This window comes from Corvus hawaiiensis, chromosome Z (assembly GCF_020740725.1).
Source record: "Corvus hawaiiensis isolate bCorHaw1 chromosome Z, bCorHaw1.pri.cur, whole genome shotgun sequence".
Taxonomy (NCBI): Eukaryota; Metazoa; Chordata; class Aves; order Passeriformes; family Corvidae; genus Corvus; species Corvus hawaiiensis.
This window is the reverse complement of record NC_063255.1, coordinates 32,611,132-32,628,892: the sequence shown is the minus strand read 5'-3', so window position 1 is coordinate 32,628,892 and position 17,761 is coordinate 32,611,132. Positions and strand designations below refer to the sequence as shown.

General features: G+C 42.1%; 1 protein-coding gene across 6 annotated transcripts in view; it reads left to right on the top strand.

The window, feature by feature from the left end:
• The window catches only part of NRG1 (neuregulin 1), a 432,712-nt gene that overhangs the window by 199,242 nt on the left and 215,709 nt on the right, over nucleotides 1-17,761 (top strand). For 4 of the 6 annotated variants that reach the window (XM_048291885.1, XM_048291881.1, XM_048291883.1 and 1 more), the window contains 2 exons: nucleotides 5,251-5,301; nucleotides 8,173-8,223. The exons of 1 other annotated variant lie outside the window; for it this stretch is intronic. In XM_048291885.1, coding sequence (XP_048147842.1) covers nucleotides 5,251-5,301; nucleotides 8,173-8,223 — 102 coding nt within the window. The remainder of the gene's footprint in view (nucleotides 1-5,250; nucleotides 5,302-8,172; nucleotides 8,224-17,761) is intronic. One more of the 6 variants, XM_048291884.1, reaches the window with a different exon arrangement.

The window sequence follows — 17,761 nt, the reverse complement described above, 5'->3', positions numbered from 1 at the left end:
TTAGTGCTTTTCAGTATCTAAAAAAAATCCTGGTTTAAATTCCCTAGAATTTTGTCAAACTAGAACTATTTTAGTTGAAATTTTCTTTACTGGTGTATGGCACAAAATAGAACTCCAGGGCCAGACCAGAAGTCTGTTTATCATAGTGCCTTGTCTCTAACGTAAACTAGCAGTGGACATTAGGAAAATACATACAAAGAACAAGGCAAATATGTTGAGGTTTTTCCCCAAGAATACAAAAAGCCACACATTTACCATCAAGGTCCCATGTTGGAAAGTTGCTGATTTCAATTCTCTGCTCCAAGCATAGAAAAATTAGTATTTCTCAATAAAACGGTTGTAAAACATTTTTTGTTGTTTTCAGTGAGCAGAAACCTTAATCTTTCCTGATCTCATTCCCCGAAGTGGTAAACTTTTCTGTCTAAAACAGTAATATTCAATGCAATAGTAACTCCTGTCCTTCTTACTGTTATTGTTATTATAAACATTGTTGTTACTTAAAACTGCCAAGTTTGCTCTTGTGCAAGTTTTTGCTAAACATAAACATGAACACACACCACACACAAACTGTATTGACCTACACAGACTTTTAAATTTTCCCAGTTTTACTGAAAGAAATATAAAGCCTTGCCTATTGAGTCACACGTGTGGATTAAAAATGTAACAAATATAAAAATAGCTAGACAAACACAATTTTTACCAATCTTAATAGCAAGTGATAGGAGCTATTCTGTTCTCTTTTAAATTTATAATGAGTATAACTTGCCCACAGGATATGAGCTGCCTTCTTATTGTCATTCACTCATACTCACGTATGCTCCCCTAAGAAAGATTGTAATTGAGGTCAGAATAGAGGCATGAGGTTCTCCTGGTGTTGTATAAATAGTGCACAGGATTGCTAATGCAATAGTAACTGCTTTTTTTGTGCATCCTGATTTGTTACTTTACCCAGGCAAAATTCTTGCGGTGAATTTTTCATGGATTTTCTCATCAGCATAGGACCTTACTATGGTTAATAAATAGCACTGACAGAATACTTCACACCACAGCCAAAGCTTTCAACTTGCTCACAAAACCCCTTATGTAGACAGCTCGCTAAGTGATATTTTTTTAATAAAGAGTCAACCATGCTCTATCTGCATGTGGTGTCAGTCTTTTCCATAAAAACCTGTTGGCCTGATTCTTTTGCCTCTCTGAGGATGTTTGCTGTGCCCAGCATGTTTCAGGGTGCAAAAGGGTGGATTCATGCTGCGGAATTTCAAAAGCCAGAAGTCTACGATGCTGGGTTCTGCTGGGTTGTGTGCAGGGTGTTGTGTGAGCTCTATTCCTCAATGTCTGCGGAAAGTGAGTTGATGTAATTTGACTCATCTGTGTGGGTGGCTGGGACAAATTTGCCTGAATTGATGGATACAAGAAGTACTCAGGTGATCTGTTAATGTATCTCAATTGTAGGCAGTGGTGAGCCTTGGCAAATTCATTAGCTACCCAATGGCCTGTGCAGGCTTCTGGTTTTGCATACATAGGACTCTCAGTAGTAGTAACAGCTCCAAGTTGTACAGTAATCAATAAGGATCTGATATTCATCATTCATTAAATTTTAATTTGCTCTTCCTCTTCTGAAGACAGACAGTAGCTTAGCTTCAAGAAGACGACTGAGAAATAACTAAATAAAAACATATCTAGTTCCCATAGAGCATATGACCAACTATGAAATACTTCAAGTGCAAAAGAAGTCCCTTCTTCTGTCCAAGACTTGGTTAAAGTAGGAGATCAGGGTATTTCTTCTCTCTAGCACAATTACAGGTGACCTGGGACATAGTTTGTTTTGAACTGGCTGGCATAATGAGTCAGATTCTCAGCTGGAGCAAATCAGTATGCCTGGACCGATGTCACTAATTTTGTCTCAGAAAAAAATGTGGCCATCACTCAGTCTGGTATTGCAACTCCCCTAAAAGTACTCTTGAACCTTTCCTTGCAATTTGACATACTTGGATTGAGGGCAATGCTCTTTAATCTAAATCAAGTCAGTAGTTACTTGGAGGAAAACGGGGAAAAGTATGGTAGCTTTAAGAAACTAAAAGTTAGTTTAGCCACTGGATCACCCTGTATCTTTCACCACATATGCTTGCATGTCTCTAAGGCCTCAGACTGTGGTCTTACCAACCTTCTACACAACTACTCTCTCTGCTCTGCCATCTATAGACCAAGTGACAGAGGTGAAGAAAGTGCTCTTCTTTCCTGAAAGTGTATGTTAGCTTGTGTCATTGTTTGTATAATTCAGATGATATCACCCTAATAGCACAAACAATGCAAAAGGCTTAAAACTTGTATCACTGCTAGAAAGTACACCTCAGGATGACAAAAAGCTTGTTTGCATCTCTATCTATGGTGTCATGGTATGTGAACCCTCCTCAGAGCCCAGGCTGTTGTCCCTGTCAGGGTTCTCAGAGCCACCACCTGCAAGGCCTGAACTAAAACCTATGAGATCAACCAAACCCCTTCAACTTGCTCAAGCAGGATTTTTTGCGTTAGGCCTTTGACAAACTAACTGGGGGAAAAAGGCTGTGAGGGCACACACAGGGCTGTTCACAACAGCAGCTGTCAGGCTCTTAAATATGTGGTTATTGTGGAGAAAAGGTTTTGGCTGAGTAGCAGAGGGACCTCCTGCTTCTCTCAGAGCCATACAGCAGAGCTTGTAGCTGTCTCCTCTCAGCAGCCCAAAAAAAGCTCCTTATCTGGAAGGATGGATCAACATACCAGCAAGGTGGTGGGGTTGTTGGGAGTCCCGTGTGAGTTAAAGGAGCTCTTCCCTGTTATGTCAGACGAAACAGCAGAAGATACTGCTGGCCAGAGTACTAAGGAAAAAGGACTGAGAAGCTGCAGGGGCCTGCTCTTTAAAACATCCCCAGACAAGGATCCCTCATGGATCCTTCAATATTTTTACATGAGTAAGCCCCAGCACAAATATACCCAGTTTCAGGGAACAGCACTTCACCAAGGCAGTATTCTTAGAAGTGCCAGGGGACAGAACTGGTTGTAGCCTCTGAGGTAGCTGCTCCTCATGGGGACTTAAACATGATGATGATGAAGACAGGGCTGCAGGCTGCCATCACCATACCCTAGCAGACTGCAGCAGCAAAAGTATCATGATTGAAAAATTGGTTCCAGCTCTTTCACCTCAGGCAAGTACTGACAGCCTGCTATGAGAAACCCCTTTTTTGCTTGCTTCTTGTGTTCAGGTAGCTTGTCATGTGGATCTGTGCTAGCCTTCTCAGGTAGTGTAAAATGCCTTTGTTATCGTTGTGGTGTACTGTGTGCAGTAAGCAACACACACAAATGTTTTGTCTTCCAAATGTTAGCATCCACTTTTAGTGTTGCTAAGATGAATGTTACTAGCGGAGCTTGATAAAGTGTGACTTTGCCACATGTTTTCCAAATGTATTTCTCAGCACGTTTCAGGTGTAGGAGGCTCTGGCTGTATTTTCCACTGGCAGGGAAGCTTCCCGTCGGCGTTTGTACTAACACAGCTGGGCTGGGGAGGTGCCAGTAAGAAATGCTCCATCAAGCTCAGCACAGGCACTAAATGGAACATGGTTTCTTTAATGGTGAAAGAAAAATTTGCTCCAGTTGTGCCAGATGCTGAGCTATGCAGCTGTCAGACCTGTTCCATCTCCTGATGTGATTAAGAAAGGTTAATTGTCAGACAACCCAGCTGCACAACAGCAAACTGCCCTTATGCCCAAAAAATGGTCCTGAAAACTGCCTGGCTACAGGCCACTGTGTTCCAAGACCTAATGCAAAGGTTTTGACCTTAAGAATTTTACTTATGGATACTCCCTTTCATGCCACGCATCGCTGGCTGCCAAGGAAATGCTGCATAACACGTTCTCTGCCATTGGTGAGATGAAACTGGGATGTACTAACTAGGCAAATAGTATATTTGCCAAAGAAAGATGGACCAAAATGGAAAAAAAAGACACAAAAGAAAAGCAAGCAAGTAAGAAGTTAAAATACAGGGTTGATATTAAAGTTTAACAAGAGGGATGTTGAAGGGAAGATGGCTAGTTTTGTCTCTGGTCAAGTTTCTATAAACTCTGGAGACAATGAGCAGAGAGCCACTGGAATCCAGATTCACAAAACAGAACAAAAACATTCCTGAGTTTCCTTTTCCTAAATCTCTTATGAGAATTTTTCTGAATTCTGTTTGTTTGACCTACTAGGGGATTCTTGGTGTGCCTTGAGGTTTCAGGGCAAGACTTTTTTTTTGGCATTCAGAGCCTTTCTCCAGCTGTAGAGTTGAAACTTGTGCAGCTGCATTGAACTGCGCCACTTAAAGCCTGAAATATATTTTGAGAACTTGGGGAAGTCCAAGGTTGTTGATGAATACAACTGAAGAGCGATTTGTTCACACCTAAGAAATTGCACACAGTTGTGGCTTGCAGGGACAGCAGAGCACTCACAAATCATTGCTGTCTTTGGAACAAGGTCTCTGTGCAAGTCTGTGAAGCCTAAACAAAGGCTTTCTGCATCCTGCTTTCTCCCATCTGTGCATTTTGCATTAGCAAGGATCTAAGCATGGCAGCATCATCTCCCTTAGCCATCAGCTGGTTCAACAAGTTAGTGCAAGCAGTCCTTGCCAGAATGTAACTAGCAATAGTGTGTGGAGATGTACATAGGACCAGTATGGAAGCGCAACTTTCCTCATCTCTTCAGCAAAGCAACTGTCTGATTTCTGTCACAGAGCCCCCAGCAGTCCGTGAGGGATGGGGTTTGCATGTGTGACTCAGAAGATTTCCCTGAAGTGGCAAGTGACACTATTGGATATACTTAACAGCAATTCAAGTGATATGAACAGGGACACATCTTTGCAAAATTTAACTGCCTAGAAGCATAAGGAGTGAATACTCACACTGACATCTTCCAGAAACAGAGCCATCTGCATGATTTCTCCTGTTGCCACTGATCAGTTATTCCCAGAGGAAAACGAGAGATTGAACAACTGGGTTCTTTCAGAAGAAACGCGCTTTTTTCTTCAGTTTTGCGAGTAGGCACCATCATTTTTTGGTTTTTCCCAAAAGGAAACTTCTGCAAGTTGATGTCTGATTGAAGCCTCTGCCCACTGAAGCAAAATTTAAGCTTGCTTCTTTGAACACGTTTTTCTCCTTTACCTTGTCCATTCTGGAGCTGAATACTGTTAGAGGATCACATGACACCATATTATAACTTCTTGTTGCCTCTTGTGTTTTCCAGAGAGGACCAGCAAGATACCAGCATCAACAGAAGTGACAAAAACTACTTCACGTAAGTTGAATTAACAGTCTTTCTATCTGTTTCTCTTCATTTCTTCTTGAAACTGCTTCTACAGCTCTGAAACAGCTCCTTCTTAGGAGAGAAAAATTCATCTACATTCAGCAGCTCCATTTCTGCATATCACCTTGCCTACTTGAGCTACTTCAGGGACCAAGAAAAGAATGAAGAAGGGTTAAGCATACTTTTTACTGTCCTGTGGCTGTATCAAGGAAGCTAATTTGGCCTACAGTTGTCAGGCTGCAGCAGCCCAAGCGAAGGAGTATTTGTGTTGTTAGGAACTATGTTTTAAAAAAGCTCTTACCTCCTTCTCCTATAAATCCAAGCAGGTCCTTACGAGTTTGCTGAGTGTATAGGCATACTGATGTGTCCTCAGGAAAGTCTGTTGCCTCTGTTCTTCAGGGCTCTACATACAATTCCTGACAGCTCTGCAGGGTCTGTGAGTGTAGACAGGTAACTCACTGTCAGTAACTTAACCTCTTTTGAAGCTGCCTTGGCATACTAGGAGCCTTCTCCAGGTAGTTTTCTTTCAGGCTGATGGAATTTGCTTTCAGCATCCTGCCTGCAGTTACAGATTGCATACTTCCAGAGTTACTCCTGGGACTGACCCCAGTGAGGAGCCACTTTCATTATTTAACTGTTAAGAGTTACTTTATATATGGCTAAAATACAAGCAGTTGTCTCTACTGCTGACTTTGGCTGAGGCAATTGTAGATAAACGTGTATAAGCCGAGCAACCCAAGGATTTACAAGATGCACATACCCTGCTTGGCAAAGAGGCTGGGGTCCTGCTAGCTTTTTTGGGAAAGCTATGTCTGGCAGAGACAGGTTTTAGTGTGAAATGACAGTGTTTGTAGGCTAGATCAAGGAAAACAGTGTGATTGCCAGATTTTGCATTTAGCATGCCTGCAGTCTTTCCTTTGATGCATCTGTGTGTGTGGCGACCTACTTCTGAAATCTTGGCATTGCTGCCTGACAGAAGAGACGTTGGATGTGCCCATATTCTTTCATGTTCTCAGTGGGGCCTGTCACTGGTGCTTCACTGGGTGTATGTGAGACCACATAGCTAATAGGAAGTGTCCTGTAACCATTGGAACCATTTTTGTTCGAAGAAGGTGACACGCTGGTCACTGACTCCACTGGGCTTGCCTTGCCTTCTCCCTTGTGCAGCAAGAATGTAGTCCCTGCACTTTGCTGCCTTCTTTCCCATGAATTAAAGTTCTTGTTCTTGAGTGGTCTCTTTCCCTGCTTATGTCCCTTCAAGTGCCTGCTGTTACAGTACTGTCCTCCTCTTTACTGCTATTGTGCTGCTGGAGAGGAGGAAGCTGGGATGTTCAAAAAGTTGGCTGCATTCCTGATGAATCTCTGCGCTGGTAGATTTCATGCCAAGCAACACATCACAAAAAGCAGTACATTCAGTGGCTGCTTGTTGAGGTCTTCTCATGGAACTCTGAGGAGGTCTTTGATATGTGGCTGGAGCAGAGACCAGCTTAGTCCTGAACCCAGTCAGGTGCTGTTTTTCCTACTGTTCTATCCCAGCTCTGGGTCCAGACCATGTCTTTTCTCTAACACTTCATGAGTTTCCTGGTGACCAGTAGTGCCTGGGGTTTTGGGCACTGCTGATTTTTTTCCAGGATTTTCAAATGAAAATAATAAGTAATTAGTGTGTTTTCTTTAATTGAAGATAGACTAATGTGAAATGCTGGTGTTCGAATCACTGGGTTCTAGGTCTCTTGAATTATTGCTACACTTACTTTTTGATGATAGCAGAACTTACAGAGAGGTCTTAGTTTCTAAGAGTGGCTTTTTTCTGCCTAAAACCAGGCTTTGTTAGGCAACAGATTCATCTTTTCTGTGTGACATGACATGTTAAATGTTTCACTACAGAGCATACAGTGTGCCTCACCTGCTTCCTAGAATTCCCAGACCAGCTGTCAGCCACCTGTACTTCACACCGGCACATCACATTGCCACCTTATGCAAAGTATTCTCTCTTCAAACTCTTCCTTCCAGCTGATAGTACTTCTCAAGCCTTCTCTTGAATTCTTTATTCATGCATGATACCTTATATGATTTGCTAGATAGTGAAAGCCCATGAAGCCCTCCAAACACATGGCTCTTAATTGCTGTGTGGTTCAGGTTCCTACAGCTCAGGAGGTTCAGACCCAGCTTCAGGCTACCTGCTTCTTCTATAAAATTTTCTGAGTGCTTCCTTTGTGTAATTTGTGTTGAGGTCTATTTCCTTCCACTGCCCTACAAGATTATTCACCATTCTTTTTCCTTTCTTTGTAACCACTTTGGGGCTGGTGCTATGGCCCATTCTGATCTGGAATGTGTTCTGCTTTCCCTTCCATCTGCAGCTCTCTGCAGAGGTGGTGACACTCATGGACCCTCCTCTCTTTCAAGCCACAGAAGTCCTTAACTGTAGTTATGATAGACCTGAATGCCTTACTGTTCATTTGGAGTTATGTGAGAAGAAGATAAGAAGCTAGTGCTTCCTGGGTCAGCATGTGGAGCTTCAAGACCTGCTCCTTTCCACTTTCCTCTGATGCTGTCAGAAACAGCTGAAAATTTTACTCTGTCTTTGCCAGTTTTTCTCCTGGCCTTTACTCCCAGGACTATGGAGCATTTTTGCTGTAATTGATTATCACAGTGTGCCTAGGACATGCTGAACCAACTTTGAAGTTCTTTGCTTTCTCAAGCTATCTCATTTTTTTCTCTGCTCCGCTGGGTTTCTGACTACTGAGAAAAAAAAATAAAAATAGAAGAAATCTCTACTGCGGGAAGATGTTCAGGCTCTTCCAGTATAGTGCTGTAGCTGTGGCTGTATTCTTACAACTTTGTTGTTACTTCTGTGTGTTGCAGAACCCATGCTTAGGATACAAGCTTCAACAGAAGGAACAAACACTTCCTCCTGTAAGTATATACAAGTTGTTTAAATTATTGCTGACAAGACCCTCAAGTATATTTCTCCCTTCCTAACTCAGAAGAAAACGTGCATTAAGAGATCAGGAGTGACTGGGTGTGATTCCTGAACTAAAGGTGCAATTGTTATTTGTTATATATTATTAGAACTTTCAGAGACATGCTCTTTGTGTATTGAGGTCTAAACACCTTCCTTCTGAAAGGTCAAATGTAGGTTTGGGCAGGGAAAAGGAGGAGGAAACTACACCAGTGTTTCCTACTTGGAATTCCCTTCCCTGCCCTTGGCTTCAAACACTGTCTGCTCTGCCTCCACAGCCCCTGGCCCTGGGGTAGCTGGAGCACCTTCAGGTCCAGCCATCCCTACCTGGGTGCGTTTCCCTTCATCCACGTGCCAGCTGGTGCTTGTTAAAATTCCTTGGGCTCTTTCTTCTGTGCCCCAGTACCTTTGGGAAGAAGACAAGGAAGGTGAGGACATCTTTTTGGGTGTCTTCCCTCAGCTGGAGAGAGAAGAGAGCAAGGAATGGTTCTTTCCTAGGACAGAGAGATTGTTTCTCTGCTTATCTCAAGAGCACACTGGGAGCTGCAGGGGTACCAGTAGGGAAAGTGACTCTTTTCTTCCTCAGTAGTGATGCTTCCCAGGGAAGCATGCATTACAGCCATAATGCTATACAATTTTACCCTTGAGACTCACTAGGAAGAGCCTTCCAGCTCTTTTCTAGAACCAAATCCACCATCTATCAGCCTGTTTCGGAGCAGTCTGGAAGCCCACTTCACACAGTCAAAGTCATTGGGGTTGTGGGAGGTAGGGTATTAATCTTGCCCTAAAGCAGTAAGTGTTGCCAGCTGCTAGGAATAGGATGTGAGGTGAGGTAGGTACAATCCACCCTGACAGTTCCAGTGTTGCTATAAAATGAGGTATGTGCTTTATAAAAAACTATACATGAATGCCCTTAACTCACATCTAATAGCTACTGTAGCAGCACTAGGAGGAAAGGTCAAAGCCGTATCTCTGGATTTTTCTAGATTTTCTTCTTAGCTACTAGTCTGATAATTTTTAAGTGTGTGTTGAAAGAATTAGAGAAATTTGATAGGTTATTCAAGAAGCTTTCTGCCAGCAAGGTGAGAAGAGTTGGGTTTTGGCCTCCTTTTCCCCTTGATGCCTAGCAGCAGAGTAGGCAGGAATAATTTCTGGAGCAATTTAAAACGGTAAATCCTCTCTGTTCTGTTTTCAGAAGTAATAATGTATACTGGAATTAGTACTGTTCAAGTCACTAAAATAAGTAGTGGAGGCGAGAGGGCAGTATTGGATATTGCTGCCTGTGCTGGGTAGGAAAAGCAGGAGGGAGCCAATGTTAATTGCTAACAGATGTGGATGTCTACTCACACTACAGAGTGATTAGGGAATTGAGTCCACGTACTTATTCTAAAGTTCCTTAGGGCTTTTCTTTTCTGAATTTCAGTGCGACATGTCCATTTCACACTTGTCACTGTCAATCTTGTAACAGCCACAGGAGATAAAATAAACTGTTTCCTTCCACTTCTCAGACAATAGCAGATGTTTAGAGAACATGCCAGCACTGTCACTGTTGGCCAGACACTGGGAAAGACCTGAAAACAGCAGAGTGATTCAGTAGGTTCTCTCCCCTAGGGCTTCCATAAGAGAATAGACGTGTCATGCTTTGCTTCTTTTGGAGTTTCAGTGACAGATATTCAGAGAGGGAGAAGCTTAAAAAAAAAATCCCATCTCTATAAGACACTCCACAACTGACATCCCAAACCCTGCCCTTTTATGTGCACATATCCCTACACTCCCCAAAATCAAGTCCACTTGGAGAGTGTGGACCTCCGTGCTTAAATAAAGTAGAAAGAGCAGCCATTAGGCATTCCGAGTTTCACATAAAGGACTGGTGATCTGATTGAGGGGTCAGTAATCCAAGGGAGAAGTAAGGAAATTCATGCTTTTTTGTCCTGTTTCATAGTGTGAGGCTTTTTGACAGTGATTGCTAATGCTGCTCCTAACAGGTAGTAATACTTCCCACCTTGTCTTCCACCCAAGCCAAAGGATTGATTCACATATATTTATTTTGTACTGTGCAATCACAGAATCATAGAATTTGGGGTTGGAAAGGATCTTAAAGATCATCTGGTTCCAACCCCTTTGCCATGGAGAGGGACATGTTCCACCAGACCAGGTTGCTCCAAGCCCCATGTAGCCTGGCCTTGAACCCTGCCAGGGATGGAGCATCCACAACCTCTTTGGGCAACCTGTGCCAGTGCCTCACCACTCTCACAGTAAAGAACTCCTCCCTAATATCTAATCTAAATCTACTCTCTTCCAGTTTAAAGCTGTTTCCCTTGTCTTATCACTATATGCCCTAGGTTACAACTTTGATTTTCCTTCACAATGAAGCTCTCTGATGGGCTTTTTCCTGCTGAAAGAAGTGAACAAACCAACAGCACTTAGAGCACTGTGTGCTCTCACTACCAAGGACTACAGAGGCCATTCTTAATCACACTGGAAAATTTGGGAATGGAAGACATTTTTCTACCCCTTGTTTCCCAGGACTGCCATACTCTGAGACAAGTGTCTTATGACCCTATGACTTTCTTTTTCTCAGAAGCTGGAGTGGAAGAACTAAATCTGAGACTTCACCATAAAGCCTTGTTATTAAGGCTTCAGTCAACTCTGTATTCAAGACTAGAGAATGAAAATGTGGTGGTCTTTTTGCTCTCCTGGGACTTGTTAAAGGAATCTTGGCTTCTCACCCCAATAGCATACATATGACAGTTTTCATTTTCCTTAGAAAATTGGTCCCAAAACTTACATTCCTGTTTGTAAGTTACAACATCCACGGAAATAAATTCAAAGCAATCAGGTTTCCTAGGCTAAAATCATCAGCACTGCGCACAGGCTTCTGGTGGAGGAATTGTGTAGGAGCATTTGTATGGTGCAAAAAGGGAGAAGGGAATTGATGGGATGCAGGCTGTTTATAATTACCCTGGTTCCTGTTGTGTGGGAACCATGAACAACACAGTATGGGTATACAGACCAGGAATGGTTCTACACCTAAGCTTACAGTTTCTATGGACAGCATCAGTCTGGGAACCCATGCTCTGAGAGCTAAACTGGATCAAAAACTGAGAATTTATAGCAGTAGGAAATGAGGAAGTTGCACAGCAACAAAGCCTGTGGGAGTATGTGTCAAATGGAAGCATTTTGCTTAGCTGCACCTTGCAGCATTACCCTCATACTTGTTTGTGCTGCCTACTAAGGGCTTTTCCCTAAAATGTCTGTGGAGGCACTTCCCCCAGCAAAGAGCCAGGGCATGTAGTCTGCATGTTTCAGATGTGGTTGTCTTACACGGGGATTCTCAGTTCAGATTTGTCTGCTCGTGCAAGATGGTGAGCTGGCAACCATGGCACTGGATGTGCCCAGAGCATATTCTCTGCAGCATGCTTCCTCCGGCCCACTACCTAGCAGGTTGATGTGATGGCCAGCTGGAGGCAAGAATATGAATAAAGAACAGGTGGGAGGCTGATCCCGCCTTGCCTGTGGCTTTTTTTTCAGAGGAATACAGAATGAGTTTGTTTAGCTTTTTCCTGGAGAGAAAAACCCAGTGCTGGTCGTCTGCCCCACAGCTGACTTTAAACATATTTTCCTACCGACTTTCATGTTGGCCTCTAAAACCTGCACAGAAATTTTAAAAAGAAAGATTAATTGGGTAAGAAATGTGCCAGTTTGGATTGCTCATCTTTCCTTTCTGGAGTTATTAACTTACAAGCTCCAAGCCTGGCACAGCAAAACACTTTCCTAACACTTCATCTTCTCATCATGCAATAAGAGATTCCAACATGTATATTAAATTATGACCAGATACAGCACACAGAAAGGAAGCATGCAAAGACTTCTTGCCTGTCACATTTTCTTAAGTACAATACTGAACAGCTTTGATAAAAATGGTCCATGCTGAGCAATAAAACCTTCTATGGCATGACATTAGGATCATTGGTTTACAGAGTATTTTTAACAGGAACATTTTTGCATATACAAAGCAAGCAGCCTGGCCAATAGATCATCTGTGCTCTAAAATCTTAAAAAGCAAGTTAAGTTTCTGCTGAATTCTGCTTTCCTTTTTCTCCTAAAGTGAACCCAATCCTTCTCCCTGTATTTATTTATATTATGCCTGACAGAAGTCCACTTTCAAAAAACATGAATTTTCTAAAACTCATACAAAAAAGAATCCGCGCTTCTGGTAGACAGAGAGCTTGGGCCCCAAATGATATTGTTTTTATGTGGCTTTTTCTTCTGCCTTCAGAATACTTACCCAAACCTTCTGATTTTGTTAGTATTTCAAGCAATTTTTTAAAGGGTAATCTTGGTTTGTATCAAGTCCTTAGACCATTTAAGTTGTTCTGCTATCTGATTTTTGGAGGTTTGTTTAGATTTCTTTATTTTATTTTAAGATGGTGCTCATGCACAGGCACCTACCTACCAATAGGAGTGCACTTGTCTTTGATGTGTGGCAAAAACTTGTGGAATCAAGGAAAGACAGATGGAGAGTCTTTCCTGCTTCCTGAGGTCTGTGTGAATTGCAGTTCGTTTAAGATCCAGCATGACTTGATGAGTAGGTATCTTGCAGTATAGTGAAATACAGTATATATTTTTTTTCTGCATTCATTCAATTTACTCTGTTTTGTTTGGTTTCATTTTATTCTGAGTTTGACAGATGTTAATTTCTTATATTCCCTCTGCAACCAAGAGACAAAAATGATAGTATGATTAACAGTGCTGCCACACAGTGTAAGGATCAGAAAAAATTAGGGGATAATGCCTAACCATTGAATACATGTTCAACTTCTTTTATCTCTAAAAAACTTCTGTGGTTTTGTCATAAAATTTAAATACACTGGTTGCACCTCAGAAACTTCTGAAATGCAGCTATTTTGGGGTGAAAAAGCAGAATTTTTTAATGAGATAGTAAATAACTGTGTAAAGTCACTTGGGGAAGGATGGGAACAGGAGAATATTGTAACCAATTCATAAAGCTGAAGGAATTCAGATGTTGAAGGCAATTACTCAGGTTGCAGTTATGCTAGCACAGCAGCACTCCCAACTCTTGCTCTTACAAAAAATTAGTCCAACATCTTCAGCTATCAGCATTTAATTCATCTCTGCCATGGATTGAAAGGCTACTTCTCCAGGAAAGCCATACACTTGATGCCCTGGTGGGACTGTGGGTCAAAGGAGAACACTATACCACCTCATGTATTTTGCTTTACCATTTCAGTCGGTTTATTTCTCTGAATAATGGCCTCTGGAGAGAACACTTTGCTTTGTTCTAAGGGCACAGTGAGAGAGTAAAGGCAGGGTCAGATAACTAGTTCTTGTTTAATGTAAAATGAGTTTAAACATCCTAGTTCGTGAAAGCCAAATGAAAGAGCAGTGGTGAACACGTGTCAATCCTTTGTTAAAACCTACCACAGTGTGCAGTATGTTCTAGTTTCATTCTCCATGGTGGGCACCAATGACAGTGGGAAATGCAGTGGTAATTTCAGTACCTTTATGATTTCATCTGGCATGACAAACTGTGTTTCCTGTGGTTATATTTCACAGATAAGGCAAACTCATGGAAATAGGTAACATCTCCCAGATACACAGCTTTCAATCTCTTGTATGACTCCCAGTCTAAAGATGGTGTGACATTAAATGCCTTCTTCCAAACCACTTAATCTTGCAGGGTTTTCTGTAGTTGCATTCTTGGTTCCCCAGTCTCGCTCTGAAGGAGAGCTTGGGTTGTCACTGGGAACCTCAGCTGGGCTAGGCCGCTCCACTGGGAAATTCATACCTGTAAAACTTCAGAGACAACACCACTAGTGTCAAGTCAATTCTCTTCCATGCTGGGGTTTGTCCTCTTTTTTTTCCTTCAAGGAGGTCAGGGAGATAAAAGGCAATGATGGGTGTAAGCAGTGCTATAAGTGGAAGCAGCTGACATGACAGTCACAAAGGAGTAAGTGCAACAGTTTGTATGGCTTAAATACAGCTGCCAGAGTGGAAGGGTTTTAGGGACATTGGTTTTAGCTAGCTGTATATTTGTGCATGTGAGAATAAATCTGTAAGACTGGCACTTGCCTCAGTGTTTGTATATAATGAGGCAATTGTGGTTAATGTATAAATATACATACGTACATTGGTTTATAAAGTATATACATGCAAGTGTGAAGGCAATGGTTTGTGTCTGTTTATTTCAAGATGTGCTTTCCTGAGGTCATGAATTACACCACAGAAAGGGTTATCAAATGTGTGGCAGTCTACTCTGGTGGAATGCAAGTCACAAAATCTACTTCACAGGTTTCTGTTAGTCATAGTATTTCTGAAGGAATTTCCCAAGATAACCTTCCATTGCCTTCAACATGTTCAGGATCATGTCTTCTCCAAGGTTCTAACTCCAGAAACTCCTGCTATCTTTCAGCAAAAGGATTTTTAAAGACTGTGTGTGTCCTTAGGGATGGAGTGGGGGAGCCTCTCACACCAAGGTAGCTGTCCAAAAGTCACATTGTCAACTGATGCCTCAGCTGGAAAGTGTGGGCTCCCCTAGCTTTCCTCAGGAACCCTGGGTATGTCTGGACTTCTGCTTCTGAGACCCTGCAAGTCATATGGGAATTTGTCTTCAACAGTCTGCTCATATGGCCTGGTTTCTCTGAAGTTCTTCCCACAAGGTCAAATCATGGCAAATTCTTTCCTAAGAGAGCATTATTTTGTGTCTTTCTGACTTCTTCTTCATAGTTTGCTGAAATGACGCATCACACTATCTGCCCACCTGAGACCAAAATAAGCATCTTTCTCATGTACCAGCATAGCCTATGCTATACTGGAGGACATGAGCCTGTAGCACAGGGATGTGTTGGTGCTTTGACTGTGGTTGTTTGGTCACTGTGTCTTCCAAGGAAGTCCCTGGAATTGTCACTGTGACAAAAACAGGTTCTCAAGGACTCCTGTTCCTCCTGGTTTTACTCTTTCTGGGTAGCAACTGTGAGCATACTTTGTGGTACTGGATCAGCCTTCTCAAAATCTTCCCTCTTCTGAGGCATCAGGGTAGTTGTTAGTGAGTAAAGGTACATGACAGGCAGTCATGCCAGCAGGGCAGAGATCTATGAACAAAATGGAGTATGTAACCTTGACAGAAACAAGCATCTCTTTCATGTCTTTATCCATGTTAAAATCAAGACTTTCAGTGCTTTGTAGGAAGGCATGAAGGAGACAAAGAGCTCAGAACAAGTATGAAAAAAGGATACTCTCAACCAACGAAAATTATGAGCATGTGCATGGGTACACAATAATTTTTGTATTTTAATACAGTAGGCAGTTCCCAGCTTACCCCTATAGCCCAGATATTCTGTCCATGTCCTTATCTTCCATGTGTTGCCCCCAAAGAGAGTTTACCCTGAGGCACTCTCATGTGTTAACCCCAGGAGAGACTAGCAATGCACGTTCCTTTGCACTCTTCAGGAGACCCTTCTGTCCTTAGAAAGACAGGAGGACAGCTCACTTTCTTGTTTTTAGAGGTAGAGTTTCTCTTGCTTCAGCTTTGGAGGGAAAAGGTCCAACAGAGAGAAGAATCCCAAAGGGAATTTAAGTTACCAAATCTGAGTTACTCTATCATGCCCAAAGGTTTGCTGGGTTCCTTGACAGGGAGGCACACAGAGCAGGCTTTCTTGGATGGTATGTTCTGGGCTTTCTAGTCCACGTTCTTCCAGGGGGGATCTTAGGCTGCATCCGCTGTGAACAGACACCCTGTGGCATAGCAGGGCCCTGGTCCGTGAAGGGTGGTCTGGCAGTGGAGGTCCGTGATGAAACAGAAACACAAATTTAATGAAATATAAAGGAGTCAAGAGCCTGGATCCATTGCTTTGTTTTCATGATGAGCTTAAAATTTGGACAGTTCTGGTCAACCACAGAGACAGATGATGTTGTCTAGGGAGAGGGAACAAAGAATAACACCGCAGTAGATAAAAGATGAACAGAAAAGTAAGCTGTTACTTTTCAGAATAACTTGCAAAGTGTATGGCTTTGAGTGTTTCCATTTACTTGAGAATAACCCCTTGATAAATCACTATTTACTTTTAAAAAATGTAAGTTGCATCACAGAAATGGTATTTCAAAAGCTATAGGCAGAGTACTGACCACATAAATGTGAACTTTTCCGTAGATGCATGGCTTTGAAAACCATCACTGTGTCCCCTCATTAGCTTCTCCACAAACACAGTGGCACTCTATGGCTGAGACTCAATGTAGACTATAGCAGTTTCTATCAGGTAAATTAAAACAATAGTCTTCTTTCACATTCCTATCCTAGCAGTATTGTAATAGTGCAGTGGGAGCCAAGCTAAACCCTTGGGAAGAAATTATTATCCTATCCTTCATGTCCACATCTCTTCTAAATTGCCCTTTGGTAACCTCTTCTAATTGGATGCAAAATGGGAAAGTTGTATCTCCTGTGACTTTCATTATCAAAATGTTCCCGGAGGTTCTTAATGGTTTCTGCTGTTCTTGACATTCTCCCTCTGTACAGCAAGGAGAAGGAATCACTGTAGTCATTGCAGCAATTAAAGAGCAACGTTTTATAGTGTGATCTTCCTTCTAGGTTTGCGTCTTCCTAAATATTTACCACTAGCCAGCTAGTCAGTAACATTGAGTTGCATCTGCTGCAGCTGGCAAATATCACAAAACACCCACTCTGTTTTTTGAAAAGAAAGCTATGCCCTGGAGCAACTGTTTCTTTCAGTGACTATATAAGTATATAAAGGCTCTTGCATTTCCTCATAAGATTTTCTTTTCCTGACTGCCCACTCTTCATTCTAGTCATTTCAACTTCATTATGGATATACAGAGTTCATAGGCCTGACTGGTAGTTTATATTAATCACAGTATCCAGCTGTCTGAGATCCTTTGGTAAAGTAATTCCAAATTTTCCCTTCTACAGGAATCTGCTTTTTACAAGAGAGGCAACTTTTTCTTAGCCTTCCAGTTTCCAAATTTTATCAATTCTGTTGCAAGCTAAAATAGCATGGGGCATTTCTAAATTATGATGATCAAAAAGGCTAAACCTAGGGTGCTGTGTGCAGTGAGGCTGAGGAGCGAGATGGCGTGCTAGAGCAGCGTTTGCCCATTTCAGCATTAACATGCTTTCTTGTGTCATTTTGGGCCATGCTGGGTACTGATTTTCAAGACATCTAAGTACAATATAAGGATTTAGTACAGTACAAGGATTAAGTGCACTGAGACCTTTACCAGGAGGCAGTATGGTTACCATCCTCCCAGCCCAGCTCCCTTCACTCTGAGCAGTTCTCCCATATCATGCCAACAGAAACTGCAACCCCCCAAAGACTCCCAGGTACCTTTAACTGTGCCAGAGGGAATTAATCATAAAGCTATAGTAATGCCATGAAAACACCACTTGGATGGGCTGAGACTCACCCTTTCCACAATTTAGGCGCTGAGAACTGGAAGAAGACACATGTAAATTATTTT